Source organism: Trichomycterus rosablanca, chromosome 7, assembly GCF_030014385.1.
Source record: "Trichomycterus rosablanca isolate fTriRos1 chromosome 7, fTriRos1.hap1, whole genome shotgun sequence".
Taxonomy (NCBI): domain Eukaryota; kingdom Metazoa; phylum Chordata; class Actinopteri; order Siluriformes; family Trichomycteridae; genus Trichomycterus; species Trichomycterus rosablanca.
The window spans coordinates 5405668-5432895 of NC_085994.1; the positions used below are offsets into that span (position 1 = coordinate 5405668).

Consider the following 27228-nt stretch of genomic DNA (forward strand, 5'->3'; position numbering starts at 1 on the left):
ATCGTTCTCATTCTGCGATGTCCGTTTTCGGTCGCGACTGGCACCGTGTTCCGTCCGCCGCGGCCGAGATTTCAGCACCAGCGGAGCTGGACAGCGCCTGCGCGGACGCCGACGGCGACCCACAAACTCCCCGAAACGCGCACGGAGACTCGCCTCATCCGTCTCTCCCGTCTCATCCGCTCCTTCATACGGGTCCCGGCGGGCTCGGTTCGGTCCTGGAGGAAGAACTGGCCATGCTAACACGGGAACGAGACGAGGAGCTGACCAAAAACGAGCAGGACGCGGATCTCTTAGTGCTCCTCCAGCAGAAGGAAAAGGACCTGGTGCTGGCTGCTAAACTCGGCAAGGCGCTGTTAGAGAGAAACCAGGAGCTCACCAGGCAATACGAAAAAATGACCAAGGACCTACACGAGAAACTTGAGGTACGCCGAATTTAGAGCAACAGTTACAAACTTTAAATGATGGTCCATGTACACATTTACATTTTTAGCATTTAGCAGTCGCTTTTATCCAAAGCGACTTACAATTATGACCCAACAGTGGCAACTTGGTGATGGCAGGGCTTGAACCAGCAACCTTCTGATTACTAGTCCAGTACCTTAACCACTGAGCTACCACTGCCCTAGGCCAAGGCCAAAGTATGTTGTAGCCTAGTGGTTAAGGTACTGGACTAGTTATCGAAAGATTGCTGGTTCAAGCCCCACCACTGCAAGGTTACCTTTAGGCCCTTGAGCAAGGCCCCTAACCCTTACTGTCGCAGTACTGTAAGTCATTTTGGATAAAGGCGTCAGCTACACTCTAAACCCAACCCGGTTTATTTGGCAACCCAGCACTGGGAAAATATTGGACAGAACACACACTGGGTTATTTTAACCCAACTTGTTGGGTTATGCAGTTTAACCAATGTGATGGGTTGTTACAACACCCCAACTGTAAGGTTCTTTTACACCCAATGCTGGGTAAATTTCACCATGCATGTTGGGTTGTTTACTCTAATGCTGATATGTAAATAATAATATGAATACTGCTACTATTAATACTACTACTTTTAATAATAATAAGAGGAATAAAAAACAATCAGCACAACAATGTTTTTTGTATTATTATTTAGAATAAATATGTTATTGAAATAATTTTAACCTCTTTTTTGGTACCCTCCCCCGAATCCCTCCATAATTCAAACCATGTTAGACATCACATTCCAAATCCATGAGCATTATTATTGAGCCCAAGTCAGGTACTGATGTTGAAATAGAGTGCCTGGATTGTAATCAGTATTCCAGCTCATCCCAAAGGCCTTCAACTGGGTAAAGGTCAGAGTATCTGGCAACTTTTTACTATCGTTAATGAATAAACTTAGGAGCCTACTTAGGCCCGTTATATATATTAAAACTTAATTGTGATACATACACCTCTATCTATGTATTTCCTCGGCTGCTCCCGTTAGGGGTCGTCGGCAGATCGTGATCCGCATTATTGATTAGGCACAGTTTTTACGCCGGATGCCCTTCCTGACACGACCCTCCCTATTTATCCGGACTTGGGACCGGCACTACGATGCACTGGTTTATGCATCCTAGCGACTCGGTACCTATAGGACAATTCAGTGTCTCCAATTAGCCTGGCTGCATGTTTTTGGACTGTGGGAGGAAACCGGAGCACCCGGAGGGAACCCATGCAGACACGGGGAGAACATGCAAACTCCTCCCCACCTGGGGATCGATCCCAGGACCTTCTTGCTGTGAGGCGACAGTGCTACCCACTTAGCCACCGTGCCGCCCTTGTGATACATACACCTAACCTAAATAAATTCTTTGTGTTGTGATGAAACTGCAGAACCATTTCTGTTTGTTTATTTCCACCAGAAAGAAATGCTGAAACATGATAAAAGAGAAAAAATATTACTCAAACAGCACTCCACTTGGTTTTTATTAAAATGCACAACATAGCTGTCCTGTAAATATGGTTTATCTGTTAAACATCTGTTTAATCTGAAATCTAAAATGGTTTAACACCAAATTTGAGAGATCAAACAATCTGATTTTTTTCTATATTGCCCACCCCTATTTAAAATAGTTCTGATTAAGAATACTACAGGCAAATTGTGATGGCATAAACTGCTGTTTAATAACAACTTTGCATGTCATGGCTATGCGGCCCAACAAAAAGGCTGATGTGATTGAAATTGCAGATTATGTTTATAGTGGTGTTGAAATGAATGCATCACAACACACATCACACCAAACCCTTCTGTGTATGGGCCTGTGTATTCCTGTGTAGGCATTGGAACTGGTCTTCAGTGCAGTGAAAGAAGGTCAGCTGGTCTCATAAATCCTGTTTTTGCCAAGACAATGTGGGCTGCCAGGCATGTCCACATTATTCATTTAAAATTATCAAATGATTATGTTGCCCAATCATTCTGATTCGCCATCAATACATTAATGATACAAGATTGGTTGTGACTGTGTGTGACATTGAACTGATGAATCATGTGTAACCTGTAACTATCTGTCCTGTCATTAATGGAACCAAAATGACAAACATGACCTTAAAATCATAATAAACAAACCTGTGGTGTAGTAGAAACAAAGCCTAACTCTCAGTGTTACTCCAAAGGTAACTGTACCCACATCTGCTGGCTCGTGCCATCATGGCTCGTGCCACCCTAACACATGTCTCACAACATCTGCTCTCTCTCCTGCCATCAGGCTGGGGATTATCAGTGTACAAAATACAAACACATAAAGGACTGTAGGGCTCCTATTGACCTGTATTATAAGCTAATACTGTCAAATAAGATTTGGCACTTTTATCATTACAAAGGTCTTTGCCTTCTCTCTTAAAATCCATGCGAGTCTTTATACAAGCGTCTTTTGTCTTTGGTGTTCTTTATCTTTCATGATTAGTAAAGTTTATAAATCTTCTCTTGTCCTGCAGCACCTGGAGCAGGAGAAGCATGAACTGCAACAGCGTTTAGAGAGACGAGAAGGTGAGTGGGAGGGACGCGTGGCTGAGCTGGAGACAGATTTGCAGCAGCTTAAAACTGAGCTGGAGAGGCACCAGGTACAACTGCGGGAATCAGATCGGGACAAGAGCCGTGCCATCAACGAGCTGTCTGAACAAAACCACCGTCTGCTCGAGCAACTCAATAGAGTAAGTACAATACTACTACTACTAATAATAACACATTTACATTTGATACAAATCTCAAAGTGCCACAAGATAAAAGACATCACTACAAAAAAATAAGCAATTTAAAAAATAGCTGCAATCACTACATGAATTAAAAATTACTCATAAGTTCTGCTAAAAAGAAAGGTTTTGAGTCCCTTTTTAAAAGTCCCAACTGTCTGTGGTGCCCTCAAATGGTCAGGGAGGGCATTCCAAAGGCGAGGGGCAGCAGAACAGAAGACTTGATCACCCATGGTACTGAGCTTGGTTCTTGGGGGGAGGCGATTTTAATTTCAAATGGTTTCAAATGTTGGGCAAAGTTGGCGGTTCTAGAGTTGAACAAAACATTACTGCTATTAGACCAGACCCATAAAACGACAAAAGAACTGGTTACATCTAAGATTTCAGAGCTTCATTACTATTATTATTATTAAGGAATTATGGCAGTAGGAGCATTACTGTGCTTTCACATTACTGAAAAATATCCTTTAAAACATCTTGGTTCATTATAACGTGTTTCCTTTGGTAACTGAGCTACTGATGAACTACCATAATTATATTTTTAGAGAAGAAGGCCCATGTTATGATTCTCCCACTTCCAAACTTCTCTGTGTGTATGTTCTCAGATCATTCCCATATATTGCTGGTTGTTTATAGTGATGGGCCGATTTTTCAAACAAAATGAAATTAAAGACAAATGATGACAAAATTTCCTTTTATTATTTCTCTTAAAAATAAAATAAAATACTGTATTTGTGCTTATCTCTTATATATCTAAATAATGAATGCCCTTTTATTTCTGAGGTAGGTACAAACTGAAAAACAATGCTGCACATTTCCCTTTTTGTGTAAAAAAACTGAAATGAAATTTTAAAACAAATCCCACATTAAATAAATAAATGAATAAAACAAATAAAGAAAGTATCCTCACATAAATAAATTTGGCTGGGAAACCCCGAACCTGCCAACTCTGTGTAGTGATGTCAACCGGGCGAGGTGAATAGCGCCAGTGCCCTCTACTATTTAAAGTGAATATCGATTCATTTTACATCTCAAATCGATTTGACTCGTGGCAGTTGTGCACCAATTTTTAACTGTCTTGTGCTGCATCGCTACATCCCTATTATGGATCTGTAGATTTGTTATTCAACTGTTATTTCATATAGAAGCATCTAATAATAATAACACATTTACATTTGATACAAATCTCAAAGTGCTTTTTATATAAACAAATGTTTATATAAAAATGATCTAAATAGTTTCTCAGACACTGTTCCAGCCCTATCAGAAATGTACTAGAGCATTAAGACCTAAACACATTGAGTCTTCTGAATATTGGTTTATCAGGGTAAATGTAACTGTATAAACCCAACACAAGAATGACTTAATGTTTTTTTTATTAAGGCTGTTAACAAAAAGAACATCTCATCGTTGCATTAATTGTCACAGACTCACATCTGTGTAAGAAAGCCAGTAATCTGTGTTACGTAAAACAAAGCCTGACTGCCTTTCTTCCTGATGCTGATACTGTAATAAGTGTCACAAAGCTGTTGCATAGCGAGCCCTGAAGCTGTTATTGTACTGATGTTGACACAGCATGCACACTGGGACTAAAGACTTAATGATGAGTCATTTTACTGCATGGTGTGTGTGTGTGTGTGTGTGTGTGTGTGTGTGTGTGTGTGTGTGTGTGTAAATGGGAAACCAGCAACCTGGGATAATATTCAGAAGCTTTATCTATTGTTCACTGCTGAGAAAATTGTGGTGTTAAACCATTATTGTGCACAACATTTAAATTTTAAATTACATGGCCAAACGTATTTGGACACAAGGCCATGAGCTTGTTGGATTTTCAATTCCAAAACCATTGGCTTTACTATAAAGTTAAATCCTGATCCAGCAGCTATTATTGACTTATTGATTGATTTCTTGATTACTTTACAGCACAACATTACAAACATATCAATGTAGTTCAAAAATAGACTAAAAATAAAATACAAAAGCTATAAATTAAAGTTAAAAAAATGAAATGTAATGTCAATTAAAAGATATAAGGTATAAAAGAACATAAATAGCCTTCACTGATACATCTGTCTATCTTCTTTATGTATCACAGTGCCATGACAGTTGCTAATGAAGTACCATCCTCTGACTTGAAGGTCACACACATTCAGTTGTGGCTTCCGGTCTTGTCTTACACACACTGACATTATTGATTTGGCACAGTTTTTACGCCGGATGCCCTTCCTGACACAACCCTCCCTATTTATCCGGCTAGGTACCTATAGGACAATTCAGTTTCTCCAATTAGCCTGACTGCATGTTTTTGGACTGTGGGAGGAAACCGGAGCACCCGGAGTAAACCCACGCAGACACGGGGAGAACATGCAAACTCCACAAAGAAAGGACCTGGACCGCCCCATCTGGGGATCGATCCCAGGACCTTCTTGCTGTGAGGCGACAGTGCTACCCACTTAGCCACTGTGCTGCCCCCGATGTTTCCTGAAACTGTTCTACGATGTTATGTACAGAAGATGGTGTATCCTCAATATACTGATGGCGAATCAGAATGATTGGGCAACATAATCATTTGATAATTTTAAATAAATAATGCGGACATGCCTGGCAGCCCACATTATCTTAGCAAAAACAGGATTTATGAGACCAGCTGACCTCCTTTCACTGCACCGATGACCAGTTCCAATGCCTACACAGGAATACACAGGAAGATGGAATCCTCTCATGTTGTTTGGCACACATTGGTAAGCCATCACTCATGTTTGCTTGCAGATCTTAGGTGGATCGTTCTTTTATACTTAATCATGAAACCCTCACCTGTTACCCATTCACCTGTTTTTTATGGAGTTTAAAATGGTGTAACTTCAGTATTCTGTGAACTTCTTTGGCCCTGTCCCAAGTTGTATGTATGTTGCAGGCATTAAAGCCTCATTTACACTAAAACACAGTTCCAAGTGCAACTTGTCCCTGAAAAATTAAACAATCAGTGTGCAAAAATAGAAGTGTTATTATGTTGTATCCTGGGCTGTATCCCAGACTGGGATTTGAACCCATGGAACTCTGTTACCTGTTGCCTGGCATGCATGTTATGATGACATGGCATTTTGTACTTTTCTCAGGGATTCTCAGGGATTCAGCAGGACACAGTGCTGAACATTTAGTCTCAATACCTAAATTATATACAGTACTTTATATATTTCTAATTTCCAGCAGTGATTAAACTTGTGAACGTCTTCCATAAGTGGGTTTAGCTCCTATTATCCCTCCGTTTCCACATCCCTTTGTTTTAAGAGATGCACATGGTTTTCAGATTGGCTACAACAGCAGAAGATTAGACAATGTTTAACTCATAATGTACTGGTAGGGCATGATTCCATGGATCCAACATGCCTTGTATCAACAGTTTTGGCTAATATTGGCACAATGGTGTAAGGAATATTTTTACTCTAATATCAATTAAGCATTGTTTTAATGCCACAGTTTGTCTGAGTTTATTTGCTGGTTATGTTCCATGACTCAATATTAGTACAGAAAGTAGCACTGTCACCTCACAGGAAGAAGGTCCTGGGTTCAATTCCCAGGTGGGGCGGTCTGGGTCCTTTCTGTGTGGAGTTTGCATGTTCACCCTGTGTCTGTGTGGGTTTCCTCCGTGAGCTCCAGTTTCCTCCCACAGTCCAAACATGTGCAAGTGAGGTGAATTGGAGATACTAAATTGTCCATGACTGTGTTTTACATTAATAACTTGAACTGATGAGTCTTGTGTAAGCAGTAACTACCTGTCCGGTCATGAATGTAACCGAAGTGTAAAACATGACGTTAAAATCAGATCAGAAGCCGATAATGCCAACAAGGACCAAAATCTTAAAGAAATGTTACCAACACGTTGTGGATTCATCACTAGGAGGATGTTCCTAGTAGCTTCTAACATTCTAGAAGTACAGGTGGGTTGTACCTAATAAAGTGACCAGTGTTTAATGTGTGTGTGTGTGTGTGTGTGTGTTCATCTACAGGCTGCTAAAGTAGAGAGACAACTGTCCACTCAGGTCAACTCATTGCGGGATGATTTTCGAGAGAAAAACGTGTCTTCTAATCAGCACATGACACGACTAGAAAGTCTCCAAGCAGAGGTAAAGCACTGTGTGATATACACTGATCAGCCATAACATTAAAACCACCTCCTTGTTTCTACACTCACTGTCCATTTTAGCAGCTCCACTTACCATATAGAAGCACTTTGTAGTTCTACAATTACTGACTGTAGCCCATCTGTTTCTCTACATATCTTTTTTAATCTGCTTTTATGCTGTTCTTCAGTGGTCAGGACCCCCACAGAGCAGATATTATTTAGGTGGTGGATCATTCTCAGCACTGCAGTGACACTGACATAGTGTGATAGTGTGTGTTGTGCTGGTATGAGTTTTTAAATATTGTGTCCACTCACTGTCCACTCTATTAGACACTCCTACCTAGTTGGTCTACTTTGTAGGTGTAAAGTCAGAGACGATCGCTCATCTATTGCTGCTGTTTGAGTTGGTCATCTTCTAGACCTTCATCAGTGGTCACAGGACGCTGCCCACGGGGCGCTGTTGGCTGGATATTTTTGGTTGGTGGGCTATTCTCAGTCCAGCAGTGACAGTGAGGTGTTTAAAAACTCCAGCAGCACTGCTGTGTCTAATCCACTCATACCAGCACAACACACGCTAACACACCATCACCATGTCAGTGTCACTACAGGGCTGAGAATGATCCACCACCTAAATAACACCTGCTCTCTGGTGGTCCTGTGGGGGTCCTGACTATTGAAGAACAGCATGAAAGGGGGCTAACAAAGCATGTAGAGAAACAGATGGACTAAAGTCAGTAATTGTAGAACTACAAAGTGCTTCTATATGGTAAGTGGAGCCGATAAAATGGACAGTGAGTGTAGAAACAAGGAGGTGGTTTTAATGTTATGGCTTGAGCCAGAGTAACAAAAGCAAACCAGTAAAGCAACTGAAAACTCTATAAAGTTAATAAATTACTACTTTAATTAAATAGAGAAAGTTTAGAATGTGTGTTTTTTAAAAATGATTCTTATTTTACGTTCTACTTCTAATTGCTTTGGTTTGACATGGAGCAGCAAGGACTTGAAGTAAGTAACCATGAACAAAATGTTTCTTATCTGCATGTCTTTTATTCATTTAATGTTTATTACTATTGTGAAATAAATACTGCCATCCATACTGCTAAAGGAATTAAAATAATGTAATAAATAAGGGTGCCATTCGTCACGTGATACTGTCCAATAATCTTTGTTTTGACGAAACAGGACATTAGTGTCAGTACGAATGTACTGTGCTGTCATATTCCTCAGAGACGCTGATTAGTTAACTTAGTAAACACACATTGTGTTGTTCATCTGTTTTGCATACAAAGTGCATATATTCTGTTCTGTTGTTGTGAAGCATGTATTCACATCTGCATGATTCTTTTGTACTGTGTATAAATGTTTGGATTATTTAATTGTATTTAACGTGTGTTAAAACTGTGAGGGATTATGCACCCCAGATTTTCACTTACCTTTCACACCGGTGTTAATGTAACCTGACAGTAAAAGTAAATTAATGCAGAGCTCATAAAATATTTCATCATTTTAACCCACACGCTCACAGTCCAGAGGTCTCAACATTAGTTGGCTGGTGACCTTATTTTAAACCACAACCCAATACAACCTCCCTCTGATTCCTCGGCTGCTCCCGTTAGGGGTCACCTGCGAATTGTGATCCGCATTATTGATTTGGCACAGTTTTTACGCCGGATGCCTTTCCTGACACAACCCTCCCTATTTATCCGGGCTTGGGGTCACTACAATGCACTGGTTTATGCATCCTAGTGGCTAGGTACCTATAGGACAATTCAGTGTCTCCAATTAACCTGGCTGCATGTTTTTGGACTGTGGGAGGAAACCGGAGCACCCGGAGAAAACCCACGCAGACACAGGGAGAACATGCAAACTCCGCACAGAAAGGACCCGGACCGCCCCGCCTGGGCATTGAACCCAGGACCTTCTTGCTGTGAGGCGACAGTGCTACCCACTTAGCCACCGTGCCGCCCGACCCAACACAACCTGACTTTTGTAAATAAATGAAAAAGTATTTTATTTTGCATTAAATGTGACTACATTTCATTACAGTTGCACATAAGGAACCCTTCTGCACACATTCAAGGCAACAAATCACATTAAATTATCATTTTTAACACAAAATTAGAGTCTTATTACACTTAGCCTATTAGACACAGGTTTTTCCAAACAATAGACCTTGTAGACATGACCACTAGCGGTAAGCATCGAGAGGATGTGGGGAAAAAGCAAGTGAACTCCAGAGTGAGCGTCAATTTACAGATATAGCCTGTGCTTATGAAATTATTATACAGTATGCTTTAAAACATTGAATTATAATTTCTCATTATTCCAGTCTGCCTAGAACTGGATTTATCTGCCTAGTATTTATGGTTTTTGGGTTCCAGCAATACGTTTGAAAAATGCTGCCATTGTTTCACATATACCCAAGGAAGTCAACGTAGAAGTTTATAATTTTAATATATGCAAAACAAAGTGAATTTTAATAATTGCCTGAATAATAATTGAACAAATATTATAATATTGTACTTTATTATAACTGAGGTCTCATTTGGTACGGTTTTAAATGCTCATTTTGTTGATATTTGTTAGTAAAGAATATATTGGTTTTATATGCATTACAAGTCTGATACGGAGCCCCTGAAAGGACATGGTGTATTTTTTTTAAATAAATAATTTTTTTTTCAATTTTAAGTAAAAAAGTGGTGAACACCAGTTACTATGTGGTGATACCAGATACTAAGTTCAGACGAGCACTTTCCTGCACTTGTGTGAGCACCATCCTGCAGTTATACTCTATCTGAATGGATATTGTTGAGTTTATTGAACTTTATTTTCAGCTAGGCCTTAAATTTAAAGACATAACATTTATTCTTGCCAGTCGTCATGGATATATCATCACTGAGAGACATTTAAAATGCATTTTTAAAACAAGGGGTTTATTTCGTCGAAAGCAACTTAGTATCTGGTGTGCACCACATAGTAACTGGTGCTCACCACTTTTCCGCTAGCATACCAGCGCTGAGATTCTAAACTTCTCGGTTTGAAACTCGGCATTGTCACCGGTTGGCTGGGTGCCATCTAGCAGGCATAATTGGCAGTGCCTGCAGGGAGGGATGACTGGACTATGTGGGTGGGGTCTTCAAATGCTGTGTAAGGACCCTGATTGGCAGACAGAGGCACCTGTGCAGAGTGCATGGGTAAAAAGGGGTTCCGGTAAGGGCTGTGCGCGGGTCAGAGGAGGCGTGAGCAGCAATATACCCTCCTCAACTGCAAAAAAAAAAAATTGCGGATCATCAGCAGCAGAAGACAAATCGACTACACTAAATTGGGAGAAAATGGGAGAAAAACACATAAAATATATATAAAAAATAAAATACATCGTGGCCCTTCAGGAGCTCCACAGTCTGAGGCAATCTCTTTACAAATAATTTCTTTCACTTTGAAATATCCTTTTACTTTGCTGGTCCTGGATGGTTCTGAGGGTTCCCTTTCTTTTTTTCAATACATGTAATTGTATATTGTGAACCATCCATATTGTGTTCCGCATCCCAAATAAAGACATGTCATGTTCATTTATTTTACATTAATTACATGTTGCACAAAAAGGATGATTATAGGTTTCTACTTTCAAGCACTGAATCAACTTGATTAACCGCAGGATTAGTTGTGTCATGACAGACACGAGCTGATTAAGAGAATCAATAAACTTTCCCCTTTCTTTTCTCTCTCTCTGATGTGAAATTGTAAAGCAGTAATTAAGTACAGAAAAGCTGCTATTCTATTTAAGGCACGTTGCTGCAGTGCCGGGGTGTTTCCAAAACTGTCAGCTATATTTATAGTGCAAGGTGAAGATGAATTGTAGGAGGTCCCTTACTAAAAAAATAGGTTTTATAAATCATGGGTATGAATCATAGTCTATGGATGTGTATCAGTGCCATCAAAAATGCAGTGTTTAATTGGGGCTTGAAACATCATTAAAATATGAGCTAGTGTCATTATATTCATCTATATTAAAATACTGTAACTAAATTCTTGATTTGGTTCTCTGTGCTAGTCATCTGATTAATGAGGCAAAATACTGGCTGAAATATGCTGCCAGATGTTTGATGGGCTGATGTTTGTTTTATGTTGTATGTTTTATGGGCTCACTACTTAGCATAAAGTGTAAACATTAGCTCATGCAACAGTCCCTCTGGCTGTGTTGTCTTAGAGAATTAGGGTGATTTGTTTTCTTGTTGCCCTCAAGTACTATGCGAGATGATTAATACTATCAATCTTGCATTCTTACAGCAGTGTTGTTAATCCCAGGCCTTTGCAATACCTGAGCGACAGAGTTTGGCATTCCTCAAAAGCACAGTGTCTTTACAAGCCTGGCTGTGAGAGTAAATGTGAGAGTAAATGGCAACTGTAGATATTTATAAAAGGTAAGAGCAGTTGTATGTGGAATCTATCTTGACACTGTGCTCCCTGTGTTAATCCTGGTCAGATAAAGATTCTGTCAGAGCAGAAGTTGGAACTTGAGCAGCAGGTGACTACCATCCTTAAGGAAAACGACCAGTTATTGAACACAGTGGACACCTTTAAAGAACAGACACTCGTACTGGAGAAGATGTGCCATGAAAAAGACCTACAGGTGAGCAATGAATCAAAACTAACTTATATTACTTACTTACTTCAACACAGTTGCAGTATCAAATACAATACACCGCAGGACAGCAGTGTCACTGTGAGTGTTCTGTGCTGTCATATTCCTCAGAGACGCTCATTAGTTCTGGTTATCTGTTTCTTAAACACACATTGTGTTGTTCATCTGCTTTGCATACAAAGTCCATATATTCTGTTCTGTTGTTACCATATAGAAGCACTTCGTAGTTCTACAATTACTGACTGTAGTCCATCTGTTTCTCTGCATGCTTTGTTAGCCCTCTTTTACCCTGTTCTTCAATGGTCAGGACCCCCACAGGACCACCACAGAGCAGGTATTATTTAGGTGGTGGATCATTCTCAGCACTGCAGTGACACTGACATGGTGGTGGTGTGTTAGTGTGTGTTGTGCTGGTATGAGTGGATCAGACACAGCAGCGCTGATGGAGTTTTTAAAACACCTCACTGTCCCTGCTGGACTGAGAATAGTCCACCAACCAAAAACATCCAGCCAACAGTGCCCCGTGGGCAGCGTCCTGTGACCACTGATGAAGGTCTAGAAGATGAGCAACTCAAACAGCAGCAATAGATGAGCGATCGTCTCTGACTTTACATCTACAAGGTGGACCAACTAGGTAGGAGTGTCTAATAGAGTGGACAGTGAGTGGACACGGTATTTAAAAACTACAGCAGCGCTGCTGTGTCTGATCCACTCATACCAGCACAACACACACTAACACACCACCACCATGTCAGTGTCACTGCAGTGCTGAGAATGATCCACCACCTAAATAATACCTACTCTGTGGTGGTCCTGTGGGGGTCCTGACCATTGAAGAACAGGGTGAAAGCAGGCTAAAAAAAGCATGCAGAGAAACAGATGGACTACAGTCAGTAATTGTAGACCTTTCAAGTGCTTCTATATGGTAAGTGGAGCTGACAAAATGGACAGTGAGTGTAGAAACAAGGAGGTTTGATGTTATACCTGATCTGTATATATATATATATATATATTAGGGCTGTCGAAGTTAACGCGATAATAACGCATTAACGCGACCTCAATTTAACGCGATTAAAAAAATTAGTGCCATTAACGCAAATTCTAGTTCATGTTGACACTTGACTGGTAGAACAAACGTTTTAATGTCGGACTTGCCACCGTTTTTCATTTGCGGTTTGTTAACATAATGTAACCGATCGTGGTAGTGATGCACTTGCATAATAAAGAAATAAATACACGCTATATTCACAAGTTGTCGGGAGCAGAACACTTTATTACACTTAATTAACTTCTTCTTCTGTACCAAATACCGGAAAGCTGAGTCGAGCACGTTAGTTCATGAACTATGGAAGCCCCAAAGGGTCAAAACACACTCACTTCGTGTAGAAACGTCCATCAAACCATCGTCACGATACAACCACAGACAAGTCTGATACAATAACTACGCCTTATCCCACCTAAAGCACCACTGATCTACAATGTTTGCTGATGGAGAAATTCTAACCTACAATCTGACATTTACTGCCTAGTATGTGAGTGAATAAACTCCCTTACAGTTTTCTCTTGTCCCAGCAGTTTTTAACATAAGTACATTTAGCATAAAATGTGTTCACCATTTTAATTGTAACATTTCACTTAAAAATCCTGTGATAATAAATGATTAATGAACATTTATCTTTAGTATGTTGGGTAAAGTTGTTTTATGTTTTTATGTCTTTTGTCACCTCAAACTGTATTTTCTAAAGTCAGTATCCCAATGTGCTTGTTGTTTCCCCTCAGCTTCAGCAAAGTCAGCTGGAGCTTCAGGAAGTGCGTGTTTCCAATCGACAGTTAAGTTCGCGTTTAGAGGAGCTGACCGATGAGAGAAACCTGGAGGGCTTCAGCACTAACAGTCACTCGCTGTTGTGTGAGATAGAGCAGAGCATGGAGCAGGAGGAACTCGAGCAGGAGCGAGAGCAGGTAATCATACATCTGTGATAATTTAGGAATGCAGGCCATACTTTCGACTGTAGGGAGTGAGGAGTGATTATGAGACTGGTAGAGGAGGGCTGACAATGTGGGTTGGGCAGCTGGCATAACCCCCGCATTCCCCCCACCCATTTAATTCATTCATTTATTTATTTATTTATTATTTAGAAAAACAATAACCTGAGGAGTTCCCGAAGTAATGGCTCCACAAATTTGGCGGTGGGTGCAAGGGAATGATGGGCAGTTGTAGCATAGCAGTTAAGGTGCCGGACTAGTAATCAAGGTTGTCACTGTTGGGCCCCTAAACAAGTCCCTTAACCCTCAATTGCTTAGACAATATACTGTCACAGTACTGTAAGTCGCTTTGCATAAAAGCGTCTGCTAAGTGCCGAAAATGAAAATGTAACTGCTTACAGTCAGGTATGAGTTGGGAAAAGTTTTAGCCATGTGCTTTTCTCCCAAACTTGAGTTATTTATTAGCATCATAATCCCCACAGTATAGTTTTCATTTTTTAATACTTTTTAAATGTTTAAACAAAGGAAGGCAATAGAACTAATAGAAGTAATAATACTCTGCCATATAGGACATTAAGTACAAACCTGTCCTTAATGTATTTAAAATAAAATCAACCCATCAAAAATTAAAGGGAATGCTGATCAGGTGGCGCAGCGGTAAAACACACACTGTTCACCAGAGCTGAGATCTCGAATACATCGTATCGAATCTCGGCTCTGCCTTCCGGCTGAGGCTGAGCGGCTACATGAACAACAATTGGCCTGTTGTTCAGATAGGGGCAGGATTAAGCCGGATGGGGACTCTCTCTCAGACTAGTGTGATTACGACCTCTGCTGGCTGGTTGGTGGCGCCTGCACGGAGATGGGAAAGGAGTGCGGTAGAGGGTGTGGCTCTTCGTACACAGCGCTGTACTGCACTGCACTTATCAAGTGTAGGTGATAAGATGTTCGATTGCTGTGCACGTGTCGGAGGGGCCGTGGAGCAGCCTCGTCCTCCCCAATCAGGAGCAGGGACCAGCATCAGTGAGAGGATGATTGACAGGCAGAAATTGGATGCACTAAAGTTGGAGAAAAAGGGGTAAAATAAAAAAATAAAATAAAATAAAAATTAAAAAATTAAAGGGAATTACGGTATTTTTTGATAAAACTGTTGCTAACTGTTTTAAAACCCACCATTTAAACAAATTCAGCTTCACCTTTTGGATGTTTTATTTAAGTCTCTCCACATGTACAATGTGTGTAAGGGTTTGGTCCACACCACCGGTCACCAGCAGGGGGCCTGTGCGGTGCAGTAAGAGAGCAGCTGGGATGAGTTCTAGAACTCCATTTCCCAGAAGCCCCCAGCACTGATTACTGCAGATCACAGCTGATCAGACACCTGCTGGGCTCTGCATTAAAAGCTCACCCAAACCATGGCTCAGTGCTGCACCTTTGTATTACCTTTGGATGGGGGGGTTGGTGGGTGGACCCAAGAGCAGAGCAGAGCTCTTGGTTTATGTACTGTAGGGAAAACAGCGAATGTGAACTAATATAACAAAATAAACAATGTTTGAGGTGAGGAGATGAACAGACAGTGTTCGGATTCGAACCGGCAACCCACTGAAACTAGGCGCAGTGCTTTACCACTGCTCTACAGGGGGAGTGGAAAAACAGGTGGGATCCTCAGCCTTGGGGCTGGAAACACTCCTTTAACTAAAATGTCTCGGTTTTCAGGAGTTACCAAACTTAAAGACAAACACAGTGAGCCGAACCCTTTACGTTCAGCTCACGCTTTCACCAAGATTTTCCTTTAATATTATTATTTTTTTCTCTATTTTTTTCTTTGTTTCAGCTTTCCATTCTTTTCTCTTTTTTCTTTTACTTGTTTGTTGTAGCTTTCTTTTCTTTTCACCTTTTTACTAGTTACCATACCGTCTACCCCTCTGCAAAGGTGCAGCATTGAGCCATGGTTTGGGTGAGCTTTTTATGCAGAGCCCAGCAGGTGTGTCTGTGATCAGCTGTAATCAGTTCTGGGGCTTCTGGGAAATGGAGTTCTGTGAACTGCTCCCAGCTGCTCTTTTACTGCACCCACGGAGTGGACCAACCTCTTACAGTGTGTAATAACAATGTCACCAAATAAAAAAATTCTTCATTTCTTAATTTGTAATAATAATAGCACAATGGTCATAATGTTTGGGCATTCTGCCTTTACTACCAATAACTAAAATTAATTTCTTGTCCCTTTTTTTTTTTTTTTTTCCTTTTTCTCCCCCTTTAGCACGTCCAATTGTTCAATTTGCATCGTGCTTCCTCTCTGTCTATGCCGAACCCTGCCTTGACCGAGGAGATTGAAGCTAACCCATATCCCCTCCGAAACATGGGCAGCAGCCAGATGCATTTCTGCCACCCACACACGAGTGTGGCGCCACCTAGCGTTGCATGCGGAGATACACACCCTAAGGGCACTCTTCCTCTGTGCAGGCGCCTCTAATCAGCCGGCAGAGGTCGTAATCGCATTCTGACAGAGAGAGACCCACATCCGGTTCTTTGTCCCACCCCCCAACTGAGCAACCGGCCAATCGTTGCTCATACAGCCACTCACCCTCGAACCGTTAAGGCAGAGCTGGATTTGATACGATGTACTCAGAATCCAGCTCTGGTTGCAGCGTGTCTTTTTACCGCTGCGCCACCTGAGCGGCCTTCTTGTCACTCTTTAAGAAGTTAATACAAACTGCTTTATTTACCAAATTCCAAAAATGTGACAATGATGGAAATAGAAATACAGAAAGCAGTGAAGTGACAGGTGTTTACTTATAGTATAGTTTCATATACATTTATATTAAATATATAAATGTAATACATGTAATAAAAGTAGGGCGGTGGTAGATTAGCGGTTAAGGTACTGAACTAGTAATGATAAAGTCACTGGTTCAAGCCCCACCACTGCCAGGTTATCCCTGTTGGGTCCTTGAGCAAGGCCCTTAAACCACACGAAGACAGTGTATTATCACAATACTGTAAGATTACAGTAAATGTAATGCATTAATACATACACCGATAAGGCATAACATTATGCCCACCGCCTTGTTTCTACACTCACGGTCAATTTTATCAGCTCCACTTACCATATAGAAGCACTTTGTAGTTCTACAATTACTGACTGTAGTCCATCTGTTTCTCTGCATACCTTTTTAACCTGCTTTTACCCTGTTCTTCAATGGTCAGGACCCCCACAGTACCACCACAGAGTAGGTATTATTTAAGTGGTGGATCATTCTCAGCACTGCAGTGACACTGACATGGTGGTGGTGTGTTAGTGTGTGTTGTGCTGGTATGAGTGGATCAGACACAGCAGCGCTGCTGGAGTTTTTAAATACCGTGTCCACCCACTGTCCACTCTATTAGACACTCCTACCTAGTTGGTCCACCTTGTAGATGTAAAGTCAGAGACGATGCTCATCTATTGCTGCTGTTTGAGTTGGTCATCTTCTAGACCTTTATCAGTGGTCACAGGACGCTGCTCACAAGGCGCTGTTGGCTGGATATTTTTGGTTGGTGGACTTTTCTCAGTCCAGCAGGGACAGTGAGGTGTTTAAAAACTCCAGCAGCGCTGCTGTGTCTGATCCACTCATACCAGCACACAACACACACTAACACACCACCACCATGTCAGTGTCACTGCAGTGCTGAGGATGATCCACCACATAAAAAATACCTGCTCTGTAGTGGTCCTGGGAGAGTCCTGACCATTGAAGAACAGGGTGAAAGGGGGCTAAAAAAGTATGCAGAGAAACAGATGGACTACAGTCAGTAATTGTAGAACTACAAAGTGCTTCTATATGGTAAGTGGAGCTGATAAAATGGACAGTGAGTGTAGAAACAAGGAGGTGGTTTTAATGTTATGGCTGATTGGTGTATATAATACATTAAATATATGATAATTATTATTTTAATGCCTGTAACTCATTTTGGGGCAGAGGCAATGTAAGACTAAAATGTTGTAGATTCATCCAAACCATGGGTAAGCAGGTAAACAGATAACAGGTGATGCCTTCATTTTTAGCAGTTATTTATTGAGTCTTTCTTCCTCTTTTCACCCAGTCCAGTCGTGGCCAGTTGACGTTTTTTATTCTCAGTCACATTCTCTCTCAGCTCCATCACTCTCCATCCTTCACACAAGCCCACACCCACACATGCCTGCTCTATATTTTAGATAAGAGTATTGCCCACTTAGGCAGCGTTATTACTGTCTTTCTCTGCAGTTGCGTCTGCAGCTGTGGGAAGCCTACTGCCAGGTTCGCTCCATGTGTTCCCTGCTGAGAGGAAATGACATCACAGATTCTGCCTTGTCCATGGATTCGTCAATGGACGAGTCTTCGGAAACGCTGTCTGCTAAAGACGTTCCCACAGCCAGCTTGCAGTCCAGTTTAATCGAGCTGCGCAGACTCACACAAAACCTGCTGGACGGCACAGAGTCTACGGTACAAACTGTTTAACACACAGCTCACATTCAGACTTCCAGATTAACAAAGTATGAGACTTTAAGCTTCATAATTTCTGCTAATTACATTTAATATTTAAATAAGTAAAGAAATAAGTGTAAAGAAAAAACTTATTAGGAGTTGGTTAGCTTGTGTTTTTGCTAATATACATTGTTCTATATTTTGACAGGTGCTTCCAAAATGTGTTTTAATGCTCTAGTATTTTTCCAGCACCTCTGTCATTGTGAATTTCTTTGCCAAATTTAATAATTAAATGTCGTGTAAAAACACACGCTGTGATCTCGAATACATCGTATCGAATCTCAGCTCTGCCTGCTGGCTGAGGCTGAGCGGCCACATGAACAACGATTGGCCTGTTGTTCAGATAGGGGCGGGATTAAGCCGGATGGGGTCTTTCTCTCAGACTAGTGCGATTACGACCTCTGCTGGCTGGTTGGTGGCGCCTGCACAGAGATGGGAAAGGAGTGCGGTAGAGGGTGTGGCTCTCCGTACACAGCGCTGTACTGCACTGCACTCGTCAAGTGTAGGTGATAAGATTGCTGTGCACGTGTCGGAGGGGGCGTGGAGCCGCCTCGTCCTCCCCAAACAGGAGCAGGGACCAGCATTAGTGAGAGGATGATTGATGGGCAGAAATTGGATGCACTAAAGTGGGAGAAAAAGGGGAGAAAAAAATAAATAAAATAATAATTAAATGTAATTTGGCTGCTAGGTATCTAGCTATTGTGTTATGATGGCATCAAAGATGTAAAGAGAATCAATAAATTATTATTAATAATTTTTTATTATTATTAATTGATCACTGTATTTTAACAAGAGTAAACGACTGAGAAATGATCATTTTAGTATTTTACTGGCCATAAAAATGCTCTAAACAATTGTTTTACAAAATCTCGGTCTTTGAATTATTGGCACCTTGGAGGTTAAACTGCTCAATCACAATAAAACTAGGAAATAAATCTAATCTTTATCAAAAGATTATTTATTGAACAATATCCTACAATGCTTGATGAGACTGGGGTATGAGAGCCCTCCTCAAAACACAATCTTTCAACTTTCTCCAGGCTTCTAGTACATTTACTTTAAACTCAATCCACAGGTTTCCAAAAGGGTTTAGCTCAGGTGTTTTGTATGGCCATAAATAAAAGCTTGTTTTAATGGTCATTGAATCATTCCTGTATCAATTTGGACAAAAGTTTTTGGAAAACAAATATTATACACCATACTTAACACTAGAGACTGGTTTATTTTATTATAATAAAATATAATTATAATATAATTATTATTATATAATTATTTTTACACTACAATTAGTATTTGTTGCAAAAAACAATTACAACCTTTTGCAAATTCCTGTAATTGTTATGGAAACTGTAATCATTGGGAAAATGTTAGTGCTATAATCATACTGCTCCAGGTGTTTTGGAATAAAAAAAACATACTTTAATCTTTTTAGACAGGTTAATTACAGCTCTGTTGGTTTTATATATCTTACTTACCGCCCTAACTGTGAATAGTTTGGAGTGTAGCTACTTTACAGCTATTGACTGAATTTTGAAAATGAATGTACTTTTATTTTAGGTTCTATTTTATTTATTTATTTAGTAACCTTCTTTGTGTTGATCAATTAAAAATGAAATGTAGTATCCATGTCACCTCATATTCTTATCCCATAATATAAAGGAATATTATATATGAAGGTTTTTAACTATAATAAAAAATAACATTATAATATACTATACTATTTATTAACTTTATAAAAAATATAAACATTTATGATGACCTATTCAAAAATACTTAATGGCATGCAGAGCATCAGTTGTGTTTATGATCTTGTTTGGCATCAGGGATCACGGCGCAGTGATGAAGACTTGTTGGAAGAGCAGGTACGAAAACTAGGAGAGGAACTGAGAGAAGTGCGAGAGCTTTACGGGCTGGAACAGGATAAACTACAGAGTACTCAAGAAGAGGTGCTGCAACTTCATAATCAGGTACAGACTAGTACATGTAGGCATGTACACACACACACACACACACACACACACACACACAAGCCAGATAAAATATAACCATAGATATAAAATCTAGATGGACCTGTCCTATTTTTTTTATTAAAGCTTATCATACAGCTGATTGTTACTTTACTCTTATGTTGTTGTAGGTTGCGCTGCTGTCATTTGAAACTTGCTCGTCCAAGGAGGAGAATGAAAAATTAAGAGCCCTGTCAGAGGTTCAGGAACCCAGCGAACAACTGCAAAGCGCAATCCGAGACAGGGATGAGGCCATTGCCAAGTATGTCTTCCTTCTGTGATTGTTCATATTTAAATAGCGACTTCTTTTTTAACTGTATTAAGTTAATGTCATTTTTTTTTTATAAACATATCTGAAGCCACTCAGGTGGCGCAGCGGTAAAAACACATGCTGGAACCAGAGCTGGGATCTCGAATACATCATATCAAGTCTCAGCTCTGCCTGCCGGCTGGGCTGAGCAGCCACATGAACAACGATTGGCCTGTTGTTCAGATAGGGGTGGGACTAAGCTGGATAGGGTCTTTCTCATGACTGATGCAGCTACGACCTCTGCTGGCTGATTGATGGTGCCTGCACAGAGATGCTGTCAGGGTGTGTCTCTCCGTACACAGTGCTGAGCTGAGCTGCACTGCACTTGTCAAGGTGTAGGTGACAAGATGCATACGTCTGCTGCCCACGTGTCGGAGGGGGCATGGGTTAGCTTTGTTCTCCTCAATCAGAGCGGGGATCAGCATTGGTGGAGAGGAAGTATGACGCAGTCGGGCAATTGGACACGCTAAAGGGGAGAAAAAAGGGAAGAAAAAATGCATAAACAAAATAATAATAAAACAAACATATCTGAAATACCTTAGTACTGTATTAAGAAATACTAAATCGCTTTGTATCTTTTTCTTTATGTCAGGAAAAAAGCAGTGGAGATGGAGCTAGCAAAGTGTAAGATAGACATCATGTCTCTGAACAGCCAGCTTTTAGATGCTATCCAGCAGAAGCTTAACTTGTCCCAGCAGCTGGAAGCCTGGCAGGTGAGTCAGTAACACCACCAACACACACCATACACATAGACAAAACAGGGCACATATTTTGTGAGATCTGTCCTCAAAACACAGAGGTACATATCAAAAAGTTACATAACCAATCCTGCGTGTTATGTATGATTCAGCTCTACAGTCCACAGTGTGCTGTTACAGTACGGCATGTTATTCTGACCGTTCTTTAAACCCAGGGCTATAGTGCACTAAAGGTTGTGGCAGAGAGTTGTGACTAATCACTATTTTACTTATGCCAAGTTCACACTACACGACTTTCTAAGTGGTCAGGTCGCTGTACAGTTCACACTACACGACTGGATCTCTTGTAATCGGGAGTCTTTCAGGTCGGTCTGGCTTTCACACTACACGACTGATCGGCGATAGGGGGTTTCACACTACACCATCTATCACCAACTGTAATCACAGGCGAGCTTCTCTGGTCTCCCAAACTACGTTTTGTCACGAAAACAAATGCAAGAAGTGACGAGAGGTTTAATGATACCACGTCCAAAAATGCACGTCAACAAGTAGCGAGCGATCAAAGTTTGTGCACTGATGTGCAGCATAAAATCAAAGAGGAAAAAAAAATGAATCTGAGTGGATTTGGCTACGCAAACAGCATGGATTGTTCGATTGGAGTTGGAGGATAATAAATATTTTTTGCAATGCAGCGTGAGTGTTTTGTAGAGGACGATAAGGTCAGAAATACTGTATAAAACTTGTGTGTGTGCTGATGTATTCTGATATAAGCTATATTATGCCCCTGTCCCACCTTTTTACACTCTTCCCCTGCGTTTCCCCTCACACCATAACTTGCCTTCTCACTGGCTGTTCGACATAGCACTCATTGCCAGTTGGGCGACTCAGATCCAGATATTTGACAAGCTAGAAATCTCTCTTCAGTCGCTTGGATCGAGTTGTTGAACAGTTCACACATAGCGATTGAGAGCCGAGTTTCGATCGCCGAGCAAACATCGAGTTGCTCCCGAGCCTGGAAATCTGGCACCAGTCGGCGAGCGAAAATCAGGGCAAGAATCGTGTAATGTGAACTAGGCATTACTAACATGGGCGGCTCGGTGGGTAGCACTGACGCCTCATTGCAAGAAGGTCCTGGGTTTAATTCCTAGGTGTATCAGTCTGGATCCTTTCTGGGTAGAGAATGTATTGCATGTTCTCCCCGTGTCTGCGTGGGTTTCCTCTCGGGGCTCCAGTTTCCTCCCACAGTTCAAAAACAAAATCGGGGGAAAATTGGAGATACAAAATTGACAGTTTTAAATGACCTGTTGCAGTGTGACCCTGGAACAAGTGTGATTAATGGTTCTTGGTAGGTATTCCCAGTGAATAAATAAATCTGTATTTCCAGTGTAATGGAAAAATATGGTGAGATGATAAATGAAAACAAAGATTATAGTTGACTGGATTGAATTAAAGAATTTATTGGCACGATCGTGGGTTCCTCCAGCAGTCTCTCTGTGTAAGAACCCAGAACAAATGCTATCGCTGTCCCTTTATACTGCTCTGGTCACATGACATTGGGTGTTGGACCTCTATTCTGTTAACAGTTACCCCCTACTGCTGTACAACTCTTTACAACCATTTACTGCTTAACAACAGGTACACAATATTGCCAAAAGTATTCACTCACCCATCCAAATCATTGAATTAAGGTGTTCCAATCACTTCCATGGCCACAGGTGTATAAAACCAAGCACCCAGGCATGCAGACTGCTTCTACACACATTAGTGAAAGAATGGGTCGCTCTCAGGAGCTCAGTGAATTTTAGCGTGGTACCATGATAAGATGCCACCTGTGCAACAAGTCCAGTCGTGAAATTTCCTTGCTACTAACTGTCGACTGTCAGTGGTATTATAACAAAGTGGAAACAACTAGGAACGACAGCAACCACGTAAAATGACAGAGCGGGTCAGCGGATGCTGAGGAGCATAGTGAGCAGAAATCACCAACTTTCTGCAGAGTCAATCGCTACAGACCTCCAAACTTCATGTTGCCTTCAGATTAGCTCAAGAACAGTGTGTAGAGAGCTTCATGGAATGGGTTTCCATGGCCGAGCAGCTGCATCCAAGCCTTACATCACCAAGCACAATGCAAAGCGTCAGATGCAGTGGTGTAAAGCATTCCACTGGACTCTAGAGCAGTGGAGACGTGTTCTTTGGAGTGACGAATCACGCTTCTCCGTCTGGCAATCCGATGGACGAGTCTGGGTTTGGCGGTTATCAGGAGAACGGTACTTGTCTGACTGCATTGTGCCAAGTGTAAAGTTTGGTGGAGGGGGGATTATAGTGTGGGGTTATTTTTCAGGAGTTGGGCTCAGGCTTTGGGGATGGCCCCTTCCTGTTCCAACATGACTGCGCACCAGTGCACAAAGAAAGGTCCATAAAAGACGTGGATGAGCGAGTTTGGTGTGGAAGAACTTGACTGGCCTGCACAGAGTCCTGACCTCAACCCGATAGAACACCTTTGGGATGAATTAAAGCAAAGACTGCAAGCCAGGCCTTCTCGTCCAACATCAGTGTCTGACCTCACAAATGTGCTTCTGGACGAATGGTCAAAAATTCCCATAAACACACTTCTACATAATATAGTGTATATAGTGCAATATAGTGTATGTTGCTTATCTTTGTAGCCTGGACTCCCAGACTCCACAAGCACAATACAACTAAGAATTAAAGGCACAAAACACCATACTTCCATAATTTAAGTAATATAAAGCTTTAAATTAAATTTCTTCTATAACACCAGTTAACAAATAGTTTATAGGTTAGCTAGTATAGTTTGCATTTAAAAAATGTGCACTGTCAAGACTATAAAGATGATTAAGTTGGACATTTTATTTTAACTGTTTTGTGAAACTGAACTTCCCATCACCTCCTACCTCCCTTTGTAACTCCTAGCTCTCCTATCTCTCTCTCTCCTCGTCTGCAGTTTGCCTCCTCTGGGCTGTTCACTGTGTGGCTCTTGTGGTTTCTGATCTAGTGGCCTTTCTCAGCTTCCGTACAAAACCCCTCTCTCCCTCTGTGGTAGCCCCTTCCTGCCTTAGAGGTGAGCTTACGTAAACCTCCTGAGTTACACATACATCCACAGTCAGACTTTATTCTACTATGGTGAGATGTGTTTCATTCATGTTGTTCTGGTGTCACTGTTTTATCCATTTTTATTCCCTCAAATGTTTGCATCAATTTACTGTTTATATACAGTGGGGACCAAAAGTCTTTACAGTTTTTAATGGCACATCATACACTGATCAGCCATAACATTAAAACCACCACCTTGTTTCTACACTCACTGTCCATTTTATCAGCTCCACTTACCATATAGAAGCACTTTGTAGTTCTACAATTACTGACTGTAGTCCATCTGTTTCTCTACATACCTTTTTAGCCTTCTTTCACCCTGTTCTTCAGTGGTCAGGACCCCCACAGGACCACCACAGAGCAGGTATTATTTAGGTGGTGGATGATTCTCAGCACTGCAGTGACACTGACATGGTGGTGGTGTGTTAGTGTGTGTTGTGCTAGTATGAGTGGATCAGACACAGCAGCGCTGCTGGAGTTTTTAAAACCGTGACCACTCACTGTCCACTCTATTAGACACTCCTACCTAGTTGGTCAGCCTTGTAAATGTAAAGTCAGAGACGATCGCTCATCTATTGCTGCTGTTTGAGTTGGTCATCTTCTAGACCTTCATCAGTGGTCACAGGACGCTGCCCACGGGGCGCTGTTGGCTGGATATTTTTGGTTGGTGGACTATTCTCAGTCCAGCAGTGACAGTGAGGTGTGTATAAACTCCAGCAGCGCTGCTGTCTGATCCACTCATACCAGCACAACACACACTAACACACCACCACCATGTCAGTGTCACTGCAGTGCTGAGAATCATCCACCACCTAAATAATACCTGCTCTGTGGTGGTCCTGTGATGGTCCTGACCATTGAAGAACAGGGTGAAAGGGGGCTAACAAAGTTTGTAGAGAAACAGATGGACTACCTTCAGTAATTGTAGAACTACAAAGTGTTTCTATATGGTAAGTGGAGCTGATAAAATAGACAGTGAGAGAAAGCTTAACGTGACTTATTCTACTAAAACAACGAGTGAGGAATTTCATTAGTGGAGAGAATTTATGAGCAGTAATAATTAAGAGTTTAGTGTTTCTATGTCGTTCTTTTAATACATTAAGTCACATCAAGCTTTTTAGACTTGGAAAAGTTGATTCTCACACTTTCTCAGAACCCCAAGCTGTAACACAAGTTTAAAAGTGAAACAGGAAGAAAATCCAGATAAACACAGATACACGTGGAGCTGTCAGAGTGGATTTGACGGTTATTCCACACAAATGCAGATTCGTCTCATATTCACACTTTGATGATGTTTTACCGCACCGATCAAGCCGAGCGCTGAACAAAACAGCTGTTCATTGTTGATTTAAAATTAAATAAATAAATTTTTTTTAAAAGGGCCGGCACGGTGGCTCGGTGGGAAGCACTGTCGCCTCACAGCAAGAAGGTCCTGGATTCAATCCCCAGGCGGGGCGGTCCGGGTCCTTTCTGTGTGGAGTTTGCATGTTCTCCCCGTGTCTGCGTGGGTTTCCTCCAGGTGCTCCGGTTTCCTCCCACAGTCCAAAAACATGCAGTCAAGTTAATTGGAGACACTGAATTGCCCTATAGGTGAATGGGTGTGTGTATGTGTGTCTGTCCTGTGGTGGACTGGCGCCCCATCCAGGGTGTTACTGTGTGCCTTGCGCCCATTGAAAAGCTGGGATAAGCTCCAGCACCCTGCGACCCTAATTGGATAAGCAGTTAAGAAAGTGAGTGAGTGGATTTAAAAAAGGTAACACGTTGAGTTTAAAGGAAACAACAAATTTAAGAATACAGATTTCTCCATGAAGGGCAACAAGTTCCAAAGATTTGTAGTTTAGGGGACGCAAAGGAACAAAGTACGACTGTATATGAATACAGTATTCAATTCAGGAAAGATGCTAAATAAATACTAGTGGTCTCATAATTTTGGCCCCCACTGTTTGTCTCATAATTCTTCAGTTTTTATATAATGTACACTACACATTTTGTGTGTCTCTCTCTCTCTCTCTCTCTCTCTCTCTCTCTCTCTCTCTCTCTCTCTCTCTCTTCTCTCTCTCTCTCTCTCTCTCTCCCTCCCTCCCTCCCTCCCTCTCAGGATGACATGCTGAGAGTGATAAATCAGCAGTTGATGGAAAAGCACCAGGAGGAATGGAGAGATCCTCCATACTCTTTCTCAGGGGCCAACATGGGTACCCATGGCTCCCCAGGAGCCTCTTCCAGTCGAGTATCGCGCCACTCTGATGGTGACAAGCGCCTCTTCTCATTTTTCAAGAAGAACTGAGTCTGTCTAAAGTGAGAGGGGGAACACAAAGGGTGAGGAAGAGATACAGAAAGTGAAATGAATAAGAATTAATAGAAAGCAATGACGACAAAGCTAACGATCAACCTCGCCAAAGACTGTGTGAAGTAATGTGAATGATCAGAATGTTAAAAACCTGGAGCTAATTTTGCACTTTATCTGTTCTAAGCACTCCGTCAGATTGTTTAAAATAAGAGCCCGATAATGTCAGTGTGAATACAAGCCAATATATATAGAGAAAGAACATTAATGGCTATTAAAGAGCTTCAAGCACTTCTTCAGGGTGACGTACAGGATTACTACATTAATCCATATTAGAGGCCAGCTTCCCCTCCGAGTGCCTCGTATACAATCTC

General features: G+C 41.3%; 1 protein-coding gene across 1 annotated transcript; it reads left to right on the top strand.

Annotated features, from left to right (window-relative positions):
- Window positions 1-17: 17 nt before the first annotated feature.
- Window positions 18-27004, top strand: bicdl1 (BICD family like cargo adaptor 1). Its single transcript, XM_062998297.1, has 11 exons — window positions 18-422; window positions 2938-3153; window positions 7200-7316; window positions 8309-8320; window positions 11799-11945; window positions 13737-13916; window positions 18182-18400; window positions 20266-20409; window positions 20580-20710; window positions 21351-21471; window positions 26669-27004. The coding sequence occupies exons 1-11, from the start codon at window positions 18-20 to the stop codon at window positions 26852-26854; spliced, it is 1878 nt and encodes a 625-aa protein (XP_062854367.1). The 3' UTR covers window positions 26855-27004.
- The last annotated feature ends 224 nt before the right edge of the window (window positions 27005-27228 follow it).

What these genes read in the sequence shown, in the direction of transcription:
- bicdl1 (XM_062998297.1), top strand. Translation starts at nt 18, where the DNA reads ATGTCCGTTTTCGGTCGCGACTGGCACCGTGTTCCGTCCGCCGCGGCC. An exon ending in ACCTACACGAGAAACTTGAG is followed by an intron (nt 423 to 2,937) that starts GTACGCCGAATT and finishes CTTGTCCTGCAG; the next exon opens with CACCTGGAGCAGGAGAAGCA. An exon ending in TCGAGCAGGAGCGAGAGCAG is followed by an intron (nt 13,917 to 18,181) that starts GTAATCATACAT and finishes CTTTCTCTGCAG; the next exon opens with TTGCGTCTGCAGCTGTGGGA.